Raw genomic sequence first — 25,324 nt, 5'->3', positions numbered from 1 at the left:
TGTCTGATCCCCCACCCTGACGGTTTGAGCCGCTTGCAGCTCCTTGCAACTGGGAAAATCTAAATTGAAAAAAAAAAAAAGCTTAAAAAGAAACCACATTATCAGTCAACGTGAAATAAAGGTGGCAAATTCTGCCCAGCATATGACGACGGCTTTAATGCTGCAATGCCGGAGCAGGACCAGAGCACTTGGACACTCTGTCCCTACGGAGGACAAAATGCCTCCTGGTGCACAGGCACGGCGACACTTTGTGGAAGGACGCGTTCACAAGCTGCCCAGTGCAAGGGACCATACCAAGAGCAAACCCATGGCTGCCCACCAATATCATGGGACACCAGCCCTGGCTCTGAGGGGGTTTTCCCAGGGAGCGACTGTGCACACAACCTGTGTGGGGAACACGCGGTTCAGCACAGCCTTAGCCTGGCGCGTGGACCCTCCAAACAACTGCGAGGTCATTGTGCCGCCTTTGGCACATTCAAGCCCTTGACTTGCAAGTAAAGATTAACGGCAGAGGAGGGGGGCTCGGGCTGCCTACAGCTTGACCCGATAGGCAGTAGGTTTAGAGCCATGACCCCTCAAAATTCTCAATTTTCAGATGCCTACTCTGCTAAGAAGCCAGCTAGCTCTCTGGAATTTCGGAGGCTACAGCAGCGGCTCCATCTTGCATCAGTCCTGGCAGACGTGCCGGGACAAGGATTTCCTGGGCACATGCTTTTCCAGCAGAGGGGAGGGCACATTACCAGGATCAGGGGTATCCAAGCAGGGATTAGACTTAAAACACAGTAACGGCTGAAGCCACGTTAGAACGTGTCCAACTTGGTTCGTTTCCCCGAGGATGGGGCAACAGAAGGAGACAGGGCAGGAGAATGCAAGGTGGCATGCATCATAGCCAAGCCGTGAAAGGAAAGACAGGCTTGACGTAGCAAAATGGCTTTGCCCTGTAGCTTAGAAACTGGAGTGGGACTCAGGAGAACCAGATTTAATTCCTGGTTCTGCCAAGGACCCAAGGGCCATTTGTGAAAAGGATACACTGTGTATCTTCCACCCTTTGTCTCATTTACTAAGCTTGCAAACTCATCAAGGTAAGAGCTTGCTATGTGTACAAGATGTCCCTGCTATAACTTGCTCTGGCATACATCCACCCCTCACAAAAGTCACTGACACTTGTAGGAACAGATGTGTTATAAATTCTCCCGTTCCCTGCTCTTAAGTCATGCAAAAAAAAAATAGCGCAAATGAAAGTCAGCCACAGGGAAACAATTCCCTGCTTTAAGTTGTTTCGCCAGAAGTCCACGTGTTTTGGAATGTATCTTGAACTTATAGCGAGGGACACAACAGGGATCTGAACAGCGCTGGGCTGTCTGGGACCGACTGGAATATGAAAAATAAAATAAATAAAAAACACGTCACAAAATGTTAGCAAGTTCTGCCTCCCATTCCCAATTAGAGCTCCCACGTGATGATTATTGAACCATAGCAGCGCATGAGGACAACTTAATGTTAACACACACTTTGGAATCCATCAATATTAACCTGTGATTAGGTTCCCTTCACTTATTTCATAAGGGCATCTCACACTTATTTTTAAGGAAGTATCTTAATATGCATAAAGTAGGGATGTAATTGTGTAGTCGATTAACCGATTATCCAATAAGCAAAAGCTTATAGGTTAATGCTACAGACCAGTGTTTCTCAACCAGTGGTACAAACACCCTTAGAGGAACTCGAGAGAAGTCTGGGGGGATACGTAAACAACTGAAATTTGGAGAAAACTGAATTTTTGTTTTACATTTTACAGCATTTTTTTTTAATGTTTTACACTCAAAAAACTCATCCCCCACCTGGCTACAATTAAGTTGTTTAAACAAATGTGTTGCAACGGTAGAAAAAAAATTGTGTGTGTCTGAAAACTGTAGGTATTGGAGGTACCAGCCCCATGCCCGGGAACTACAGAAATAGCTGACTGATTAGAATTCATGAGGTTACTCGACTATTCAATTAACCGATATTTAACATCCCTAGCATAAAGCACAATGTTTTGCCAGGGAAAAGGATTCTTGAAGTACCATGTTATTTTAAGAGTTCTTAGCTCTTCCACACACACAAAAAAGATTTAAATGACTGATAGATCTTTGCTATCTTGAATGAAGAAAAATTCAAACTTGCAGGCAATCTTGAAACACGATGAAATGCACTATTTCCAGGGCAATTGCTGTTTTCCAATTTAGTCTGACTAAGAAATGGTGATCAAAATCAGATAAGTGTGATCTTTTTATTTAGAAACCCAAGATAAGATCATTACCTTGCCCCTCTGACAGATAATTTTACAGCAAAAGATGCTTGGTTACCACAACCCAGATATAATTTCATACAACATGAATCCCCCTGAAGTTGCATCTGGATACAATAGTCTTTCTGTACTGATTGTTGGCACGCTGTAAATCAGCTGTTAAATCCATCTCAAGAGCTGCCTACATTTTAGTGAAGAAGTATTCACTGGATGTACGTGCATACACATGCAGCTGGAAGCTTTGGCAGAAAGCAAGTAGGGAGGAAGAAAAAGACTTTGGAGCACTAAGCCTAGTTTAAGACTTGAGGCTCTAACCCTAATCAGCAAAGTCAAGCCACCTCATGCACCAAAGTCAGGCTATGTATGAAAGCAGATGCTGAGACATTTAGCATCCGATACATAACCTTAGAAAGGACGCTGCTAGCGTTGCTAAAACGGAGGCACTCCTAAGAACCAACAGATACTGGGATGCGGGTGAACACACTGAAAGATTAGCACAGATGCATCCTGCCATAACCCAAGAAAGGATAATCTGACAAATCACAAATAGGGATGTTTTGCTCATGGCTCCTGCAGCAAAACACAAAGGGGAGGGGAGGTAACTAGCAGAGATTAAGAAACAGGCAAGGTGGTGCGTAAGTTGTTTGTAGAAGAAGCTAGCCATGCCTATCTCCTACTCAGCGAATCTTACCACAGGGTTACACTCAGCAGTAAGGGTAACGTATAATATTGATGGATTAAACTGTATAATTAATGACAAGAAATGTGTATATGACTGCCTCATATGTGTGGTCATTAATCCAAAATGTTGCGTTCCTCCTCAGAAACAGAGCCTTGAGGAACACACCGTAGTAATGAATATCAAAGGGGTAGCTGTGTTAGTCTGAATCTTCATAAACAACGAGAAAATAAGGTGTGTCAGAACTTTTCGTTGTTACTGTAGTAATGGCCAACGGAGTGTTTCAGAACATTAACCCTAAATCTTCTGAGGGTGCAGGCGTTAGCAACAATTTTCCTACTTGGACTATGCTATTTATTGTAGGTGTTATCAACTAAGGCAAAAATTACAGCAACAGATTGGAAAATGCTGATATATGGCTATGAATAAAATTGTAGTCAGACAAGATTTAGATATTTGCATTTACACAATTGTTGCAGCTTATTACATCATTTTGTTATTGAAAGTGCTTTTCTACGTTATGCTTGTGTAACCACCACCGGGTGGGTTTTAACCTGGGACCTCAGGAGCTGACTATAGGAGCCTCTACCCTCTGAGCTAAAAGCCAGCTGGCTCCCAACCCATGCTGTAGAGGTCTCTTGATCTTAGCTGTTGCTGGGGTCTAGGTGCCACTTGTACTGCTCAGAAACCACACCAGGTATGTGGGTTACACTTGTGTATGGCGTATCATTTATATCACACACATACTACTTACATACTAAGTAAAGTATTAATCCAGGAGTCAGGATCCAGATCCTGCTCTCAGCTTGCCTCGTTCTGGCTCATGAGACTTGGGGCTTTCCCCTACCCTTGCAGTGGCACAAGCTGTGGCTGAAGCACCAATGCTGACTCCCCAGCGCAGGGTGGAGGGAGGAACCCCAAGTCTCATGAGCCAGAACAAAGCAAGTCGTGAGCTGGCTCCAGCCCACTGGCTCTGCATAGCAGGGGGAGGAAGCAACTCAGCACACTGCCGGGAATCGCTCCTTGCAGGCACCAACCCCAATGCTCCCATTGGCTGGGAATCTCAGCCAATGGAAGCAATGGGGAGGCGGTGCCTGCAGGGTGCACAGACACCTGTCCCCCCACCACCACGAGTGGCACCAAGTAGTCGCCCCATCTGCACCCCACGCCCACCCAGACCTTGCACCTCCAGCCCACTCCTGCACATTCCCTTCCTTCCAGACTCCCCTCCCCATGCCCTACATCTCACCCAGATCATACACCCCCACTCCTGCCAGCTCCCTCACAGCCCCCACCCCACACACACTGGGGCCTCATTTTGGCCCCACCCCAGAGCCTAAGAGGCCTCACAAAATCCACTAACTCCAGGCCCCCAGAAGAGTTAATCCAGCTTTGGCTCCTCCCCACTCCACACTGCGGGGCTTAGGGTTGCCAGATGGTTTAACCAAAAATACTGAACACCCCCACCCAAAAAAAAAACCACACACACTGGGGGAAAAAATCTGTTGAGGGGGGGAAAAAAGAGGGGGGAGACCAAAGTTGTTGAGCAAAAAAAAAACACCAAGGACCCAGAGAGTTACGCAAAAACAAAAAACATTAAAAAAGTAAAACCGCATTAAAACAGCATGGTCTCTAAGTGCGTGCAGAGTCAGAACAGAGATAGGAAGAGGGAGAGGCTCAGCACTAAGACCCAGGGAAGGCATTGCTTCCCCTTGCATCAGATCTTTAAGCGTTTTGCTGGTGGCCATCTTGTTTTCTTGGTCAAGCCAGAAGGCAGCTTCCTTGTGGAACCAGGTAAACAGCAGATCCGGGGGCAGCGGTCCGGGAGGAGGTGGGGGGAGAGGTCTGGGGGCTGGGCCCAGTTGCTGAGTGTGTCTCAGGGTTGTCCGGTATTTTCTCCTCCTGGCAGAGGAAAAAAAACCCAGAAAATACCGGACATCTAAAATGTCTGATTTTTTATTTTTTTTTACTGTGCAGGAGGTGAAAATACCGGACTGTCCAGGTCAATACTGGGCACCTAGCAACCCTAGTGGGGCTGAAGCTTAAGGGGAGTGTATTTTTTCCAACTTCTCAGTTGGGGGCGACATCTGGGAAGGTTGTGAAGGATTTTTGCTTTTCACCTGTGTCTGATCCCAACTGACCTTCCTGTGGGTCATTTGCCCCGACCCAAAAAAGATTCCCCACCCCTGCTTTGGTCCAACATTCCCAGGAGGGATGTTAAACTAATTCAACAGGAGCAGGCAGGGGGGCCACGCCTGCCTGTTGGGCTGCAGCAGCCTCCATTTGCCCACCACGACCAGGCTAGGTGATTCCCCCCCTCTGCAGGAGGGCTGGACTGCTCCAGCTAGGCTGGAGGGGTCCCACCTCTGGTGGGCCACACAGGGGCTGGAACAGCCCCCTTCCCACAGTGAGTGGGGTGGCTGCTCCACCCCCCATTGGTTAACCACTCCCAGTAAGGGTGATGCTTACCAGTTAACCAGTCACATCTCTAGTTCCCAGGTGCAATATGGGGGACGAAGAACAACTGGAAACTAAAATCTGTCCGTGGGTCATAGGTGGAAACGTGCAGACCACGCGACAGAGCATCAGTGTGGATGATAACGGAAGATGGCCCACACAGCAGTGTTTAGCCCACAAGGCTACCTTCGATCCATGCATGATGCTTTTCTGAAGTGATGGGTCCACACCCTGCCAGCAAAAAGAAGGGGAACGCAGCAGGGCAATCAAGCCTGAAGCACTTGGTCTCATGAAAGACCTGAGGTCTGAACCACAGTCAGCAAAGTCAGTACAGGTATTAGGGTAAAGACTTGTAAGGTCACCATGTGATTCACAACATTAGCAATGGTGCTGGTAGAGTTGCGAAAACCCCAGCATTCCTAAGAAGCACGGGGCCTGCATGTGAATACTCAAAGAGCAGCACAGGAACATCTTCACCTAAGCCAAGAAACGAGGGTTTGACAGGAGCGTGAAGATGGATCCTCTCCCTGAGGCTCCTGGAACCAGATACAAAGGGAGGTAACTGGCAGATGTCATGAAACTCACAAATCAGAGTACCTCCTCTTAACCCTTTGTGCCGCCGAGGGAATGGCAGAGACTCTGTTCCTGAGCGAGTCGCTCCTCACCACTGGGTTCTCATGTGCTAGCATACTTGTAGCCACAGAGCAAGGGTGCAAGATGAGCATCTGGCAGGCAAAAACCAGGCCAAATGTTACCAATCCACACCGGTCACCTCCCGAGATAGTGTTCTGAAGGTTTGCTCGCCAGGCATGCGTGCTGGGACAACATATGACCAGAGCACGCATGCCAACCGACAACCGGCTCCATTTTCAAGGGGGGGGTTATAGGGTTCCAGTCTGTGTGACAGGAAACAATCTTTTGAAAATGAGCCACATCTGTTCACCCTAATAGGATATAGTCGCTAGGCTACAAACTACAGCATTTATAAAGGGGATTGAACCTGGATCGTCAACATTTTAGGCTGATGCTGCAATAGCCAAAGCACCCTTCTCTGGAGGAAAGTCACACGGAGAACGTGATAACTCCCCGGCTGTAGACAGCTCAACCTTACTTGTAATACGCTGCCTATCACCAGTGAGCTGTCAGCAACAGAAAGGATATAAAGTTGGGGAGGTGACAGGAGAACAGACAGATTGCTGCTTGCTCACCAGTTCTCCCAGAGGAACTTCAGTCGGAAGGGAGATGTTCAAATCTCACATTTCATGCCTTTTGCTGTCAGCTGGTGGTGTGTGTCCCAGCCCTGCACTGATAAGCTGACCCGACAAACCTCAGTAGCACTACCCAGGAAGACCTTTGGTGACAAAGGTGCTCGGCTGGGATTACGGTCTTCAAGGCACAATCCTAGCTTCCCTCAGGAGCTACAGGTACACTCACATGAGTGCTTTAGGGCAAAGAGGGGCTCAGTCAGCAACAAGCAATGCTGCTGTCCCCACCGCTACACAAAGGGTTACAGCAAAATACTGACATCTACAGATTGAGACACAACCTTCCTTGTTCCTTGGCATCTGCTTGTTACCTGCTTCAGTAGCCTTGAGCAAACATCTCAATTCATCTGTCAACTGTTTTCTTGGGTTAGGCCAGGAGACAATTTTTTGAACTGTGTTCACATGCATTCTAGTATCTGTTGCTTTTTAGGAGTGCCTGTGTTTTAGCAATGCTGGCAGGACTCTTGCCAAGGCCATGTATCGGACAGAAAACTTGTAAGCGTCTGCTTTAGTATGCTGTGCTTAAAAGAAGCACCTGGAATCTTTTTCAGGGGGATAAGGCAACACGCCACATAGGTCAATCAATACTTTATCATATGCATATGATATCATAAGCACACTCCATCTTGTTGTTACCAATAGTTGCTCCCCCTAACTACACTGGCCAGGTGAGTTAGATGGGGGAGGGATGGAGCCGGGCTTCTGCCCATCTGGATCGATGCTCCGATGTTGACAAGACAAAAATCCGGGCTCCCTATGCAAGATGCCTCCTATTTATCCCTCTCATGCAGCCAATTAGTCATCATTTACATATGCACGGAGATACCTGTGACACCTTTTTTAATGTTGCTTCAAAGAGGGTCCTTCAGGCACTTGCTGTGACTCCCAAGGCCATCTATATGTCCAATCCTCTTTTCAATGAGCTTGCTTCACAAGTCTTATTGTCTTTCGATCTGGCACAGAGCCCCTTCTCCACCCTTGCAACTGCTACTGGAGGTGCTCACCTTTCAAGCCTTCTCCATTCACAACTCATTCATTCCAACAGGACAGTCCACGAAAGGGGAGATCTATTCTATCCTAAAAAGACTTTTTTTTTAACCTTAACTGTTCCTAAGACCTATAACATAAAAGGTTTCTCTTAATACAAGGGATTCTATAAGAAAGCGTAACAAAGATACATCTAAAAGGACAAGATTATAGATTTAGATATAGATATAAAAGGACTTACAAAATTTCTCTTAATACAAAGTTATATTAGAATGATACATGGTTATATGCAGAACTCGACAAAGCATTGAATTTCAGCCGGGCACCCCGTTCATTTGCGACACACGCATGCACAATACGGGTCTTGCACATGCACAGTGCGGGGCTGGCGAGCGGCTTTCGCCACCGTTCGTCAAGCCCTGGTGATATGAAAATGTTAGAGAGATTTATCCACAAATACATGGCCTGAGATGTTGCTATGGTTCAGGCCTTGAGTCTTGCACTAGGCACAGTGCTCTGAGCTCTCTCCCCCACTGGAGCTATGCGCCATTCATGGGTAAGCCGTATGTGTTGACCTTACTATTAGCTACCCCAAAGAAGCCAACGTTCACCTCAGACACCGGGAGTAATGGTGGATGGACTAAGAGATTTTATAGGATCCATCCAACTAGAACAGGAATTTTAGGGGATGGGGTACAGCAGATCAACACTTGCTCCCAATGCTCCCCTAGACAAGCCATGAGAGGAACTCACACGCACACGTTTGCAAGTCAACAGCAAGGAGCATGGGACGGAGATGGCATCCCGGTTTTCATGGGACAAAACAGCATCCCAGTTCTGCTGCAGAACCAGCCAGAGGCAATTAACCCCCTGGCCAGATGAGGCTGCGAAGACAGAATTAAACTTCTAGAAAAGGGTTGAGGTCGAAGTTTCATCTAAGCTGTGACCGCGCAGCTATTTTCTGAGCCCAGCTCAGAGGCTCAGGCAGGGAAGTAAGCTGACAAGCAGGGGCCCAGGCATCTGTAAACAGCAGCTACAGGCTGATGCCTGCTGAATTGAAGAGCTCCCAGAGCAGAAAAGCAGATGAGGTAAGGAGGCAATAGGTGGCTGTGAGGAGGGAGTAATTAATGAATTGGCGTGGGGGAAGTCAGATGGGGTGGGGAATTTGGAGTCCCATCTGCTGAAGGAGAGAGAGACACGGACCAAGGCAGAAACCCAGCAGTCTCTTCATCCGCCTGGGCTGGGAAGGGGGAGGTAAGAGGCTAATTGCATGAGGTAGGTGGAGGGGAAGGGAGGTAGGTAGGTGCTGGCATCTGTGCAATGAGGCGGAGGCAAGGGGCAGTTTTTTTGGGGTGACCTGACTCGCTGTTAGGTTGAGTCGGAGGGAGGCTGCATGTGAGCGGGGGCTGTAGGAGAACATTTGCATGATTGCATTTCAAACAAAGTTTACATAGGTATTAATGACTTAAAGAAAAAGATTATTTTTTGGAGTGTTGCAGATATCTATAAACTCTGACCTGTATTGCATTAAGGCCAGATCTTTTCTATGTGGTAGAGTTCTGGCTCTTATGAGTCAAAAGTAGTAAGCACTAGGTGCGATGCTACTTGTGTAGGATGAAATCTTCTTTGCAAGCTCTTTGAAGCATGCATGTGTGTCTAGACTGGCCAGTTTTTCTGGAAAATCAGCCGCTTTTACGGAAAAACTTGCCAGCTGTCTACACTGGCCGCTTGAATTTCCGCAAAAGCACTGACTTCCTGCTGTAAGAAATCTGTGCTTCTTGCGGAAATACTATGCTGCTCCCGTTCAGGCAAAAGTCTCTTTTGCGCAAAGCTTTTGCGCAAAAGGGCCAGTGTAGACAGCTCAGATTTGTTTTCCGCAAAAAAGCCCCGATCGCAAAAATGGCTTTTGCGGAAAAGTGTCCGTGCCAATCTAGATGCTCTATTCCGAAAATGATTTAAAGGGAAAACTTTTCCGTTAAAAGCATTTCTGGAAAATCATGCCAATCTAGACCCAGCCCATCTGTCTACAAACCCTGTAGCCACGTGTAAATTTGTTCTAGGGCTTCTACTCTTCCTCACGTGGAAGAAGGCAAATTCCCCACCTTTGTACAGCACCTTTATAGTCAGTAAAGGTACCTCACAGCTAGGGTTGCCAGGTGTCCCGTATTGACACGGACAGTCCAGTATTTTCACCTCCTGTCCAGTAAAAAAAATTCAGAAAATACAGACACCTAAAATGTCCGGTATTTTCTGATTTTCTTCCCTGCCATGAGGCAAAAATACTGGACACCAGGCAACCCTACCACACATTCAGCAACCGGGCCCAGCCCCCGAGCCCTCCCCCGCTGCTTATCTGGTTCTGCAAGGGAGCTATCCTGTGGCTGGAGCAGAAAAACAAGATGGCCACCACCCTGTTTTATTTTTTTTTTTTTTTGCTCAACAATTTTGGTCTCACCCCTCCCTCCACTCCCCCCAACAGAATTTTTTTTCCTGGTTTTTTTTGGGGGGAGGAGGGGTCGATATTTTTGGTTAAACCATCTGGCAACCCTACTCACAACAACTAGACACAGGTGTCTTGTTTTAATATATTTTCTTCCACAAGTATGGACTGCTTAAAATATATGGCTGTGTCTAGACTGGCCAGTTTTTCTGGAAAATCAGCCGCTTTTCCGGAAAATCTTGCCAGCTGTCTACACTGGCCGCTTGAATTTCCGCAAAAGCACTGACTTCCTACTGTAAGAAATCAGTGCTTTTTGCGGAAATACTATGCTGCTCCCGTTCGGGCAAAAGTCCCTTTTGCGCAAAAGGGCCAGTGTAGACAGCTGAGATTTGTTTTCCGCAAAAAAGCCCCAATCGCGAAAATGGCGATCGGGGCTTTTTTGTGCAAAAGCGCGTCTAGATCAGCCAGAGACACTTTTCCGCAAAAAGTGCTTTTGCGGAAAAACATCCGTGCCAATCTAGACGCTCTTTTCTGAGAATGCTTTTAACGGAAAACTTTTCCGCTAAAAGCATTACTGGAAAATCATGCCAGTCTAGACATAGCACCTATGTATATGTGTGTGTGTTATACAGATATAGATATATAGACAGGGCTTGATAAACCGCTGTTTCTACTCGCCCATGCGATTTCATCCGGTCGCTCCCTGCGCCCCATTCACTGGTGCTGCATGCATGCTCAGTGCCAGTCTGGCACATGCTCGGTGCGGGGCTGGTGAATAGCTCTCACCGCAGTTTGTCAAGCCCTGTATATAGATATATATAGATACACACACACACACACACACAGGGCTCAACAAATTAGCCAATCTACTCGCCCATGGCGAGTAGATTTTAGGCCGGTGGGGCCATGCAGCGCAGTCTGCGCATGCGCAGCGTGTGCTTCCGCACAGCTGGTAAGCGGAGGTTGCCACCGCGGCGAGCCCCGCTCAGCGGCCGTGCGGAAGCGCACACTGTACATGAGCTGACTGTGCGGGCTTGTAATCTACTCACCACGGGCAAGGAGATTACATTAATTGTCGAGCCCTGTATAGATATAAAGTGTGTGTGTGTGTATTAGCGGTGCACATCCACACGCTACCTCAATGTCGGTGTTGCACATAAGAAAATTCCACCTGCCCAAAAGAAAATTCCACCTGCCCAAGGCTAGAAACTGTTAGAGGGTAGTCCCAGGCCACCCCGAGAGGGGCAGGGCCTAAACGGGAAGGGTGGGGCCTAAATGGGAAGGGGCAGGGCTACCCCACCCCCAGACCATGACTGGTCTTGGAGTGGAGGAGCCCCTTTGCCCCCCTTCCCACTAAGCACCCATGCCTTGGAAGAGTCTTGGCACACTCCCCCACCCCCAAGCAATCAAGGCCTGGGGGTGGGGGAGTGTAGTAAAAACTAATTGTGCTTCTTCCCCTCCATTGCTTAAGCTCGAAACAGCACATATCACTTAGAAGCTGCTAAACTTTCTGCCAGGGAACTGAGTAAACTTGCAGCGACCAATCACGTTGTGACACGCTGGCCAGAAGGAATGTAGAATCCATAAACGTTTCAGCTCAGGAGATGCTCAAGGTCGACCTTGCTTTGAGCACTGAGCTCCTCGGCCGAACTTGTTTGCAAACAATTAAATAGAGTTGGACCCAGCCTGAAAGTGTGACTCTTCTTGAGGCCAATTGAACTAGCCTCCAGGGGACGAAACTAGCAATTTATGCAAGGAGCCTCCTCTGCTCTCCTCTCCCCCCTCCACCCTGCGAGCAGCACACGGCTCTTCAAAGCATTACGTGCTCCTGGCGGGGCAGGAAGAGGCTTCACACGCTCCCCCGCCCCAATTGGCCTGGATCCAGCCCACAAAGGCCCTTTTTCCCACCCCTGCCTTCGGGGTGGGCATGATGCACTCAATTTCACCATGGAGCAAGGAAACAAATGACTCCCCTCTAGAAGACCAGAGCCCTGCAGTGAAAGTTATAACAGAGCTAACCCCACTGCAGCAGGCAGGTGGAACGAGAGCAGTCAAGGTCCTGACTTTGAGAATGCAGAAGGAGTTCTAGAGCTTGGCAAATAAAGTGCCTTTGGGAGTAGATGCAATGGACACAAAGTAAATACAGTCAGCACCACTGTGGGGCAAGGAACATTTAAATACCCGAATAGCAAAATATCACCCTTTTCCCGGGAACAATGCTAGTGGTCTCTAAGGCAGCTGGTGGAAGACCATGTCCCGTGGCAGCGTTAGATTAGCATACTATTAAAATCAACACCTAGCTTCACTTATTAACACAGTTTACTTATTGTGTCTAACACCCTGCAAGAGAACCATCATGCACCGCTCTGCTTACACCAGAAGGCACATACAACCGTGTGGCAAACAGGGCTTTCAGCCAGGAGAGCAACAGGTCTCTTCTTGAAGGAATGAGTCTCTTGAATATCCCTTGGACAATTCCTAGCATCACAGTAGATCAAGAGAGACACCAGGCCATTTGTCTCATGACAAATAGAGCTGGAAGCACGTGCAGATGCTGCTCATTCTATACAGATCTGCAGGGCTTGGCAAGCGGCGGGGAGCCCCGCTCGCCAGCCGCGTGGTTTGGCGCGCTGTGCATGCGCTGACCGCGCTGTGCGGGCTTGTAATCTACTCGCCACCCAGTGTAATCCTGTTCAATGTCAGTGAGGAACTTAACTGCTAAGGGAGTGCAGCCGGCATCCCAATAAACCACAGGGCTTGGGGTGAACCCTGTGGTCAGCTGCTCGTACACAACCTGGAGCCTCAATGGCAGCTAAGCAGCAGTTTTCTAATTAAGAACCAAAGCCATCATTACTGGGAGGAATCCTTCCAGCCCGACCAGCAGCGTCTCTACCTTCCGCAGCAAGTTCTCCACGAAGAAGGGTCAAGCTGAGCAGGAATTAGCACAAACCCCCAACCCTCACTAATGTGGTCCCAACTCTGCTTGTTGGAGCAGGGGACGTGGTACTGGGAAAGGGTATTAGTGGGTGCTGGGGACAGGGTGGCAGTGGGGACAAGGGACAGGGTTCTGGGGTGGGGGCATGGTGCCAGAGTTCTGCAGGAGGGGACAGGGTGCCAGTGGGAGCAGGGAGTCCCCTGCACACAGTCCGCTGAACACCACGGCCAGCTGACCAGGCGGCTTCCCCTCTGCTCCATGTGGAGCGTGGTGCACCTGGGCTGGAAACCATGGCCAGCTGACTGGGCAGTCGCTCCTCTTTGCTCCACCCCAGCTGCACCGTGCTCAGCCCCGGGGAGGCTGCGCCTTGCTCCAGCTGGGCTGAAGCAAAGAGGAAAGGCTTCCCAGCCAGCAGGAGAGCGGCACAGCCTCTGCTTCTGCTGAACACCGCGGCCAGCTGACCAGGCAGCTTCCCCTGTGCTCCAGCCCAGGTAGAGCGTGGTGCACCTGGGCTGAATACCATGGCTAGCTAGCCGGGCAGCCGCTCCTCTTTGCCCCATCCCAGCTGCACCATGCTCAGAGCAGATGGCGCTAAAGATCAACTCAGAGCCCCTGCTATCGACCGGGAGCTCACCAACCGGTAGATCGCGAGCCTTCACCCCAATTCCTTGCCCATGATCACATCCCCCTTCTTCACCCAAACTCCCTCTCAGACCCCACACCCTCACCTTCACCCCAGTCCCCCACCCCGAGCTCCCCTCTGCACCCAACCTCCATCCCAGATCCCACACTCTCTCCATAGAGAAGTGCGGCACTTGACCCTTTACCAAAATCTTGGCGTGGCCCCCATCAAAAAGTATTGTCCATCCCTGCTCTGCATCCTTTCCATACAGCATTGACCACAACTGGACATGCTGCTCCTGCTGAGGCCTAGGCAGTGGCAAGTAGGCGAGTAGAGCCGCACAATCACCTCCCGGGACTTGCACACTAGGCCTTGGCTAATGCCACCTAAGATTGCACTAAAATTGCACTCCTTTTACATTGTAGCAGCATCCCATTGCTGTCCCGGGCTGAGGGCTGAGGTTGTGGCCCAACCCAACCCAACCCCCAGACCCTCCTCAGCAATGCTGCTGCCAAGCCAGTTCTTCCCCACTCTGTCTCTGTGTATGGGGCCCTGAATGTCCCCCCTCAAACGTCCCCAACACCCACACCTTAGCCCACACCTTAGGATGCACTAGGAGCCTGACCCTTCGGCTACATGCCCCCAACTTCCACCCCACAGTACATAGGGAGCCTGACCTTCCCCCACCAACACCCTGCAATCCCCACAACTCTGGGTACAGAGGGGCCTGAACCCCCCCCCACACACACACACACCCCCTGCAACCCCTAGACCATGAGGTACCAAGGGCTGTAGCTGTAACTCCCCCCCCCATATACCTTGCAACCTCTGCACCTTAGGGTGGCAGGGACTGACCTTCCCTCCCCCACGTGCCCTGCACCTTAGGGTACAGGGGGGGTGAGGCTGAACCTCCCCACACACACCTGGCTTGCACCCCCTGCACCCCACGTTACCCTGCATCTTAGGGTATGGGGGGGCTGAACTTCGCCCCAATACCCTGCAACCCTCCCTTCCCCCCCTCCAGAACACACAGACATCCCCCTCCCCCGCGGAGCCGCGGTGCGGGTGGCCCCGTCACACACAAAATTAAATCGTTCATTTCTACGGTTCTCGCCCCGCCGGCAGCGGGAGAATTCCGCTCGGGCGGGCGGGGTCGGCGCCTACCTGGGCAGGGCCAGCGAGGCCTCGTAGCGGCCGCACCAGCTCTGCAGGCCGGGGGTGAAGAGCACCCCGCCCACATCGAACAGCACCACCCGCCGCGCCATGGCCGCCGCTCTGGGGAGCCGCGAGCCTCGCAGCCCCTCATTTAGAGCGCCGCCGCCCCGCCCCCTCGCCGGGCCACGCCCCCCGGTCCGCCGGGCCACGCCCCTCCGGTCCTGCCCCGAGAGCCGGGCTCCGCTGGGTCCTAGAGCGAGTGAGGATCGCTGTGCCCCTGTCATTGGGACCTGGGGGGTGTTAAGGCCAAGAACAACCCCCCCCCCCACACACACACACACACACACACACACACTCCAGACCATGAAGGATGGAGATTCCACCCCCTCCCTCGTTAAACCACGCCAGTGCTTCACCACCCTCCTAGGCTGCGTCTACACTGGCATGATTTTCCGCAAATGCTTTTAACGGAAACGTTTTTCCGTTATTTGCGGAAAAGCGCGTCTAGATTGGCACGGATGCTTTTCCGCAAAAGCACTTTTTGCAAAAAAGCGTCCGTGTCAATCTAGACGTGGTTTTGCGCAAGAAAGCCCCGATCGCCATTGTTGCGATCGGGGCTTTTTTGCACAAAACAGTACTGTGCTGTCTACACTGGCCCTCTTGCGCAAGAGGGCTTTTGCCCGAACAGGAGCAGCATAGTATTTCCTCAAGAACACTAACAATCTTATATGAGATCGTCAGTGTTCTTGCAGAAATTCAAGTGGCCAGTGTAGACAGCTGGCAAGTTTTTCTTCAAAAGCAGCTGCTTTTGCGGAAAAACTTGCCAGTCTAGACGCAGCCTTAGGCTGTGTCCAGACTCAGGGTTTTTTTCGAAAAAAGTAGCCTTTTTTCGAAAAAACCTCACCTGCATCCAGACTCAAGCCGCGTTCTTTCAAAATTAAATCGAAAGAACGCGGCTTTTCTTTCGATGGCGGTAAACCTCATTTCACGAGGAAGAATGCCTTCTTTCGAAAGTTCCTCTTTCGAAAGAAGGCGTTCTTCAATGTAACTAGGGCTTCTTCGAAAGAGAGCATCCAGACTCACTGGATGCTTTCTTTCGAAAAAGCAAGCCGCTTTTTCGAAAGTTCAACGTGCAGTCTAGACGCGATCTTTCGAAAGAGGCTTGCAGTTTAGACATAGCCTTAGTGAATTAGTTTTTCCTAATATCCCACCTAGATTTCCCCCCTGCAACTTGAGACCATGGCTCCTGGTTCTATCATCTGCCACCACTGAAAATACCCTGGCTTCATCTTCTTTAGAACCCCCTTCAGGGAGTTGAAGGCTGCTATCAAATCCCCCCTCACTTTTCTCTTCTGTGGATTAAAGCTCAAATCCCTCAGCCTCTTCTCATAGGTCATGTGTTCCAGCTGCCTCATCATTTTTGTTGCCCTCCGCTGGACTTTCTCCATTGTGTCCATATTCATTCTGTAATGCGGGGCCCAGAACTGGCTGCAATACTCCAGGGCTGTGTCTAGACTGGCCAGTTTTTCTGGAAAATCAGCCGCTTTTCCGGAAAAACTTGCCAGCTGTCCGCTTGAATTTCCACAAAATCACTGACTTCCTTCTGTAAGAAATCAGTGCTTTTTGCAGAAATACTATGCTGCTCCCATTTGGGCAAAAGTCTTTTTCCGAAAGACTTTTGCGCACAAGGGCCAGTGTAGACAGCAGAGATTTCTTTTCTGCAAAAATGCCCCAATTGCGAAAATGGCGCGTGGAAAAGCGCGTCTAGATTGGCCACAGACGCTTTTCCGCAAAAAGTGCTTTTGCAGAAAAGTGTCCTGCCCATCTAGACGCGCTTTTCCGAAAATGCTTTTAATGGAAAACTTTTCCGTTAAAAGCATTTCCGGAAAATCATGCCAGTGTAGACGTAGCCCAGATGTGGCCTCACCCATGCAGAATAGACAGGAAATCATCACTTCCCTCAATCTGCTGGCAACGCGCCTCCAAATCCAGCCAAATATGCCATCAGCCTTCTTGGCTATAAGGGCACACTGTTGACTCATATCCAGCTTCTCATCCAGTGTAATCCCCACGTCCTTTCCTGCACACCTGCTGCTTAGCCAGTCGATCCCCAGCCTGGAGCAATGCTTCGGACTCTTGCGTCCTAAGTGTGAGACTCTGCACTTGTCCTTGTTGAACCTCATGCAATTTATTTTTGGCCCAATCCTCTAATTTGCTGAGATCACCCTGGACCTTATCCCTGCCCTCCAGCGTATCTACCTCTCTCCCCAGCTTAGTGTCATCTGCCAACTTGCTGAGGGTGCCATCCATCCCCTCATTCAGATCATTCATAAAAATGTTGAACCAAACTGGCTCCAGGACCCACCCCTGGGGCACTCCATGTACAACAAGGAGTTGGTAACTGGTGGCCAGAACTGGAGGCTGGGGGCAGAGCTCAGCAGGGAGCCGGCGGCCAGTGGCCTAGGTGGGCATCTGAGCTCATTGGCTGGGGTGGGAGGCTGGGGCCTGGAGGCCAGGTCAGGGGTCCAGAGGCGGCTAGCTGGGAGACCCGCAGCTGAGAGGCCGGCATTGCCCTACCATGGTCCAACAAGCTTCGTGGACCAGTCAGGTCCTGAGGGTATTAGGCCAGGACTTGTATTTTATTGCATCACCACCTATGGGCTGTACAGGTTGAACCTCTCTCGTCTGGCACCCTCTGGACCTGACTGGGGCCGAACCGGAGAATTGCTGAACCACAGGCGGTCAATATTGTCTAGCAACATCGCCAACACGTCCACTGCTTATTGGGCTCTTAGACGTCATTTAGGGGTAAACTAGAGCTAAATAACAGCACAGAACACTGACAGCCAGGACTGGGGGCTGTAAACAAACTCTCTGTCCCATGGGAAACTTGGCCACACCCAGGATAAGTGGACAACCAGCTAACTAAAATCCTACCGGACCACGGATGTTTCTGGACCAGAAAATTCCGGATTAGAGAGGTCCAACCTGAACAAGCAGCCTCTAAGTGTTTGCACTCGCAGAATAATGTGAGCAATAATGTGGATATAGGGATGCCATGAGGCAATGCTGGCCGGAGGTCCAAGGGTCCAGCTGGGGGTCCAGGTTTTGTATCAGTTTTTTATTAATGGAAATGAGGGGCCAAATTTCACAGGACCGTGCCCCCTTTAAGTGGGCTTGTCCTGTCCTTTGCCCGTGGCACAAGCTGTGCTGTTCTTTCCCCACTCATGTCTGCACCAAGTTATTTTTAATCTGGGCTTGAAAGGGTCCATTGTCTGGGTTACCGATTGTCTGCGCCTCACGCTTTCCACAGCTGCGGTGCTACGAACAGTCTGAGGCCCTCACCTCCGGCGCCCAGACTGTCGGTCACTGTCAGATACAAAGCGAGGACTGGTGCTGGCTGGATCACACTGTCATTGCTGTCAAGCCGGGAACGACGCTGGCAGCTCTAGGAGCTCCAGACGCGCTCGTCCCGGCACACGGTGTAAGCTACCCTGCCGGTTGGAGACACCTTCTCCCTCGCAGAAACAGTGTGGGGAGGGGAATGCTGTATCACTCTGTTGTTTAAGGCACTAGTGGAAGGTGTGCGGACGCTATGGGGATGAGTGTGCTATAAAAACCTATTTGGCTACGTCTGGACTGGCATGATTTTCCGCAAATGCTTTTAACGGAAAAGTTTTTCGTTAAAAGCATTTGCGGAAAAGAGCGTCTAGATTGGCACGGATGCTTTTCCGCAAAAGCACTTTTTGTGGAAAAGCGTCCGTGCCAATCTAGACGCGGTTTTGCGCAAGAAAGCCCCGATCGCCATTTTAGCCATCGGTGCTTTTTTGTGCAAAACAATACCGCGTTGTCTACACTGGCCCTCTTGCGCAAAAGCATTTGTGCAAGAGGGCTTTTGCCCGAACGGGAGCAGCATAGCATTTCCGCAAGAACACTGACAATCTTACATGAGATCGTCAGTGTTCTTGCAGAAATTGAAGCGGCCAGTGTAGACAGCTGGCAAGTTTTTCCCACAAAAACTTGCCAGCGTGGCGACACCACAGTGGGATCAGTGACCTTACATGCTGGCAGCCATCCCTTCCTGGCTGTTCATTTTGCTTTCATGATTCAAAACCTGGAAAATTCTGTTCTGCCATCCTAAACATTGTACTTCCTCACCTAACATCAACCAAAGTAGTGGCAAGGTCACCTGGAACAGATTTATCCCCTTCCATTAAACAAAGAATTCCCTCCAGAAAACCCTGGTTATTTCCCATCTCTGCTTCCATTTGAGTGACTCACAGTAAACCCTGGAACCTTCCCGTTTTCAGGAAAATTGGGCCAGTCTGGCAAAGAGGGAGGGGCCCCATTTGGATTAGTTGCACTGGTATCAATACAGAGGAAGACAGAGGAGATCATCTGGATTGACACCCAGTGTATGTCTACACTACAGAGTTTTGTCAGCAAAACAGGCATTTTCCCAACAAAACCTGAGTCCACACTGCAATCGCATTCTTCCAAAAGTAAATCGAATTACTTTTCCGTTTTTCCGGCGTTGGTAATCCTCTTTCTATGAGAAAGAGGAATTTTTCCAAAAGAGCTCTTTCCAAAAAAGGCACATGTGGATGGGGAAGAGGGAGTTCTTTTGAAAGAAGCAGAAAAAGCACAGGTGCCCTAATGGCCATTCCGTCCTTAGTAATCACAGCTTAAATGCGAGAGAGCGTCCGTTCAGTGTGGATGCTCTCTTTCGGAAAAGCAGATCGCTGTTTCAATGCGCTTTTGTGTGTGGACGCTCTCTTTCGAAAAAAGGTTCTTCTGAAAGAAGCCTGCAGTCTAGATCAGTGTTTCTTAAACTATGTTCCGCAAAACTGGTGTTCCATCAGGGCCGGCCCGAGCCATTTGTGCACCCCGGGCCCCGGGAGTGCGGTGTCGCCCCCAGAAGTGTGACGCATGCGTGGCCCTGCCCTCAGGTGTGCAGCGCCCCTGGGTGCCAGCATATGTGCGGCCCCGCCCCCAGGTGCCTGGCACATGCGTGGCACTGCCCGAGGCACGCGGAGCATGCGCGGTGACACCCTTGCCCAGCCCGGCAGCCCCGCATGGCGCCCCCTACAACGGGGCGCGCCGGACGGTAGCCCGGTCAGCCTGTACCTTGGGCTGGCTCTGTGTTCCATCAACAACTCACAGGTGTTCCGCAACCTCTTCTTTGGTTTTGTTACTTCTTTGTTTTTGTCTTTTTTTTTCTTTGTCTGACAACATTTTAAAAAAAAAATACAATTTTCATAGGTATTCCGCATAAAAAAATATCATTGTTTGGTGTTGCATGGTCTCAAAAAGTTTAAGAAACACTGGTCTAGACATAGCACCACTGAGATTAGCATCTACCCCTAAATAGCAGGTGATAAGACAAATTCCTCGCGGGTGTAAATTAGCTCAGCTCTGTCGAGGTGGATGGAGCTCTGCCAACACAGAGAATGTGGACTAATACAGGAAACTGACCTGCTTGGGTAAATTCTAGCCTGTACACGTGACCCCAACTAATGGAGAAGCAAATCAAGGCGATAGGCACAGGATCTGGCCTGGAAAACATCAGATATTCAACACGGTGCCAGCAACGTCACCGGTTTAAAGGACCGGATCTTGCAGGCATTGTCAGCCCTTCCCTCAGGCAAAACTCTCTAGGACCAAAGCCGGCAGGAAGCATGAGCAGTTGGTTCCTCTGCACATAGCCTCGCACTTTATTTGGCCCTGCTCCGGGCTCTATTCTCATATACTGGCGATTTAGACAATTTGTCTTATTACATATTAAAACCTTATGTTCAGAGAAGGGCAATAAAAATGGAACATGCCCGTGGGGACCTCATGGGAGGTGTGAAAAGGCACACAGAAACCATGATGGGGCTTAGGGGATTGGCTGAGGAGGGGCAAACAGTAGGCAAGCGAGTGGGGAAAGGGGCAAAAAGGATAAGCAGTGAGCGGGGAGCTGAAAGGAGACGGCCAAGTAGGGCCAGGGGTAAAGCATAGGGTTGCCAGGAGTCCAGTATTGAACCAGACAGTCCAGTACTTTTGCCTCCTGTCCGGTAAACAATTTCAGAAAATACCGGACACTTAAATGTCGGGTACAGGCAGTCCCCGGGTTACGTACAAGATAGGGACTGTAGGTTTGTTCTTAAGTTGAATCTGTATGTAAGTCGGAACTGGCGTCCAGATTCAGCCGCTGCTGAAACTGACCGCCAGTTCTGACTTACATACAGATTCAACTTAAGAACCCCAAGCTTCCCCAAGTCAGCTGCTGCTGAAACTGATGAGCGCTGATTCCAGGAAGCCTGGGGCAGAGCAACTCTGCCTCGGGCTTCCTGTAGTCAGCGCTGGTCAGTTTCAGCAGCGGCTGACTTGGGGACGCCTGGGGCAGAGCAGCTGGGGTGCTGCTGGGTTGCTCCAGTAGCACCGCTCCTGGGCGCTACTGGACCAACCCAGCAGCACCCCAGCTGCTCTGCCCCAGGCGTCCTGATTCAGCCACTGCTAAAACTGACCAGCAGCGGCTGAATCAGGACCTGGGGCAGAGCAGCTGGGGTGCTGCCGGGTTGGTCCAGTAGTGCCCATAGCGGGTGCTGCAGGACCAATCCGCAGCGCCCCAGCTGCTCTGCTCCAGGGTCCAAAACAAAAGCCTGGTCTGCTGGGGGGGGGCACACTATCCGCACCCCCCCCCAGCAGACCAGGGACACGGGGAGCAGAGCAGCAGCGGCAGCGGGGTGCCGCGCCTCTGAGGCTTTGCTCTGGCAAAGTCTCAGAGGCGCGGGACCCCCTCTCTCCCCCGCGGCTGCGGCTTCAGTCCCGGTGCCTGTGGTCTGCTGGGGACCGTCCCCAGCAGACCACAGGCACCGGGTCTCAAGCGGCAGCAGCGGCGGTTCCCGCGCTTCTGAGGCTTTGCTCTGGCAAAGCCTCAGAAGCGCGGGAACCCGCCCGGTGCCCCTGGTCTGCTGCTCAACAACTTTGGTCTCCTCCTGTTTTACCTCAACAGAATTTTTTCCCCAGTGGTTTTTTGGGGAAGTGGGGGGTGTTTGGTATTTTTGGTTAAACCATCTGGCAACCCTAATGGAACATGGGTGGGGCTTCAGGAGCCGCAGACCAAATAGGGACAGGCCTCGGGGCAGGACCAAGATCTGGGCACACCCAGTTTCCCCAAATGGGGGAGTCACACACCGATCATGCTGACTCCCCTCCCAGATGCTCTCCAGAAGCTGTTGTTTGAGCTTAGCTATGCTGGTGCAAATTCAGACAAAGCCCGTGGAAATCAGTGGGGTTAATCCAGATTTACACAGGTGTCATTCAGACCAGAGTCCGGCACATTGCTTTGAAAGGTGGAACCGTTCCTTTGAGATCGATTCAGCTGAGCTGGAGGGCAGTAGGCAGGCAGCTTATAATGACGACGGCTCCGCCTGAGAGCGGTCCTTGACAGGGGCCATACCTCCCCATCCGGCGCTTCCCTCCGGGGTCCTGTCCAAGCCACTTTCTCTGCAAACCAAAACAAGGGCTGCCTCTCTGCCACGTCATGCACAGTGACAGCTCCTTGTGCAGTCCCAGAGCCTCATTCTATTCTGTGGCCTCTAGCGGAAAGACAGCGACGAGGCCCTGGTGCCTTTTGCTGCCACACAGACATAAATCCAGTAGCCCAAAGCAGCTGCCCTGTCTGGAACACATCCTGCAGGAGAGAGAGGATACAAATATTGGAGACCGTCAGCCCTTGGCATGGATACAGCAGGGTTGCTGGAGTCCCAGCTTCTGCACATGGACATTCCCGGTGCAGAAGACGATTAGAGGTTCCAAGGGACAGAATCTGAGCTCTATGTGAGGCTGGGTGAAAGCAGGCTCGAGCGTATAACAGGAATGGGGAGGGGGTGATTTATATTTCTGTGGACTTCACTGGTGAGACCACGCCAGGACTATTACGTGTGCCACTCTGAAAAGGGCCTTGAACCATTGGAGAAGCCACAGGACCGAGCCCCATAAATAATTCAATGGTGGCAGAAACTCTGTGGCTTTGCCTGGAAGGAGTGGAGGGAAAGCCACTCTGAACATTGCCATTCCCCCTTTCCCGGGCTGGAGCCGCATGTGTCACCACTAGTGGTACTCACCTGCAGGCTCCACCCCCACTGCTCCCATTGGCTAGGAATTGCAGTCAAAGGGAGAAGCAGTGGGCGGGGCCTGCAAGCAAAGGGCCATGTGGAGCTGCCTGTTCCCTCCCTGCCAGGTAAGGACCCTCCTCCTGCAGCCCCCTCCCTCTCAGACCCTGCACCTGCATCCCCAGCCTGCTCCCACACCTTCTCTCCTGCCCCGAACCCCACACCTCCACCCCCAGCCTGCTCCTGTACCCTCCCCCCCACCCAGACCCTGCATCCCGCTCCCGAGTAACCCCCTCCTGCACACTGAATCCTTCATTTTTGGCCCCTCGCCAGAGCCTGGTGGGTCCCCACAAAATCTACTAACCCAGGATCCCCAGAAGGCTTAATTCAGCCCTGCCCAAGGGGTCAGATGACAGGATCGGATGGCCCCTTTTGCCTTAAGCTTTACAAAGGGGACCCTTCTCTCAAGCCCGAGCCAGTTGGGTATTTACAGAGAAGGGTTTAGCTGCTGCCCTCCCCTGGCCGGGATGTCATTTTCTGTGCCAGGCAGCAGCTCGAAAAGCCCTGAAATCTCCCCCTGGCGCAGAGGCAGCACCAGGCCTGGCCACCGCTCAAGCCCTGGCAGTGCACATCCACCCTTGCCTGAGCCACAGAGGGAAAGGCTGGTGGAAGCCCATCCAGGACGGTGTCCCAAAACCTCCAACTTCCAGAAGCTGGGAGCGGATCACTCAGTACTTGCCTGTGCAGTTCACGTCTTCTGAAGTGGCTGGGATCCTAGGCTAGATGGACCATCGGGCTGACCCAGTGTGGCCATTGGCATGAGCTTTCGCTCCAGCTCTTGTGCTTTCGCTCTCTGGTTTGATGTCCAGCTAGGGCAGCCCTCGCTCTTTGTCCTCATGCTGCTCTACACCTGGCGTATGCTCCGCTTCTGGGTTGATTGCACCTGGTCTCTGGGGACATCAGCATTTGTAAGAATGGCCATACTGGGCCCACCCATTCAGCACATACCATCCCCAAGGGCATGCACACGTAACCACCACCCTGGGGATTCAAACCGGGGGCCCTCTGCAGCTGAGCGTAGGAGCCTCTACAGCAGTGTGGCTCACCCTTTTTTTATAAAGTACCCCCTTTTCGAAAACAATTATAAGTAGGCAATGATAAGTAGGCAATTATAAGTATTAACAATGATAAACTAGGCAAATATAACTTAGATAGGGCCACGATAAGGTGGGTGCATAATTGGCTGGATAACCGTAGTCAGAGAGTTGTTGTTAACGGTTCTAAATCCTGCTGGAAAGGGATAGCAAGTGGAGTTCCTCAAGGGTCTGTTTTGGGACCCGTACTGTTCAATATCTTCATCAATGATGTAGATATTGGGATAGAGAGTACGCTTATTAAGTTTGCAGATGATACCAAACTGGGTGGGGTTGCAACTTCTTTGGAGGATAGGGACATAATTCAAAATGACCTTAGCAAGTTAGAGAAATGGTCAGAGGTAAACAGGATGAGGTTTAATAAAGAGAAATGCAAAGTGCTCCACTTAGGAAGGAACAATCAGTTCCATACATACAAGATGGGAAGCGACTGTCTAGGAAGGAGCATGGTGGAAAGGGATCTAGGGGTCATAGTGGACCACAAGTTGAATATGAGCCAACAGTGTGATGCTGTTGCAAAAAAAGCAAATATGATTCTAGGTTGTATCAACAGGTGTGTTGTAAGCAAAACTCGTGAAGTCATTCTGCCGCTCTACTCTGCACTAGTTAGGCCTCAGCTGGAGTACTGTGTCCAGTTCTGGGCGCCACATTTCAAGAAAGATGTGGAGAAATTGGAAAGGGTACAGAGAAGAGCGACAAGAATGATTAAAGGTTTAGAGAACATGACCTATGAAGCCAGGCTTCATGAACTGGGCTTGTTTAGTTTGGAAAAAAGAAGATTAAGGGGGGACATGATAGCGGTTTTCAAATATCTAAAAGGGTGTCACAAGGAGGAAGGAGAAAATTTGTTCCTCTTGGTTTCTGAGGACAGGACAAGGAGTAATGGGCTTAAAGTGCAGCAGGGGAGGTTTAGATTGGACATTAGGAAAAAATTCCTGTTAGGGTGGTCAAATATTGGAATAAATTGCCAAGGGAGGAGGTGGAATCTCCCTCTCTGGAGATATTTAAGAACAGGTTAGATAGACATCTGTCAGGGATGGTGTAGACAGAGCTTGGTCCTGCCTTGAGGGCGGGGGGCTGGACTCGATGACCTCTCGAGGTCCCTTCCAGTCCTATTATTCTATGATTCTATGAAGTACCCCCAGTACCTACAGTTTTCAGACACACATTTTTTTTCTACCGTTGCAACACATTTCTTAAAACAACTTAATCGTAGCCGGGTGGGCGATGAAATTGTTGGA

The 25,324-nt window shown here is 50.6% G+C and overlaps 1 protein-coding gene across 2 annotated transcripts in view; it reads right to left on the bottom strand.

Annotated features, from left to right (window-relative positions):
* EPHX2 (epoxide hydrolase 2) overlaps positions 1-15,006 on the bottom strand; it is a 99,593-nt gene extending 84,587 nt beyond the window's left edge. For both annotated transcript variants that reach the window (XM_075923324.2, XM_075923325.2), the window contains exon 1: positions 14,840-15,006. In XM_075923324.2, the coding sequence (XP_075779439.2) occupies positions 14,840-14,940 (101 nt within the window). In that variant the 5' untranslated portion in view covers positions 14,941-15,006. The remainder of the gene's footprint in view (positions 1-14,839) is intronic.
* Positions 15,007-25,324: the final 10,318 nt, after the last annotated feature.

The sequence above is a fragment of the Pelodiscus sinensis genome, chromosome 3 (assembly GCF_052426305.1).
Source record: "Pelodiscus sinensis isolate ZL-2025 chromosome 3, ASM5242630v1, whole genome shotgun sequence".
In the NCBI taxonomy this organism is placed as follows: domain Eukaryota; kingdom Metazoa; phylum Chordata; order Testudines; family Trionychidae; genus Pelodiscus; species Pelodiscus sinensis.
Note: the sequence above shows the minus strand (reverse complement) of the source record. Positions and strands in the feature narration are given on the sequence as shown.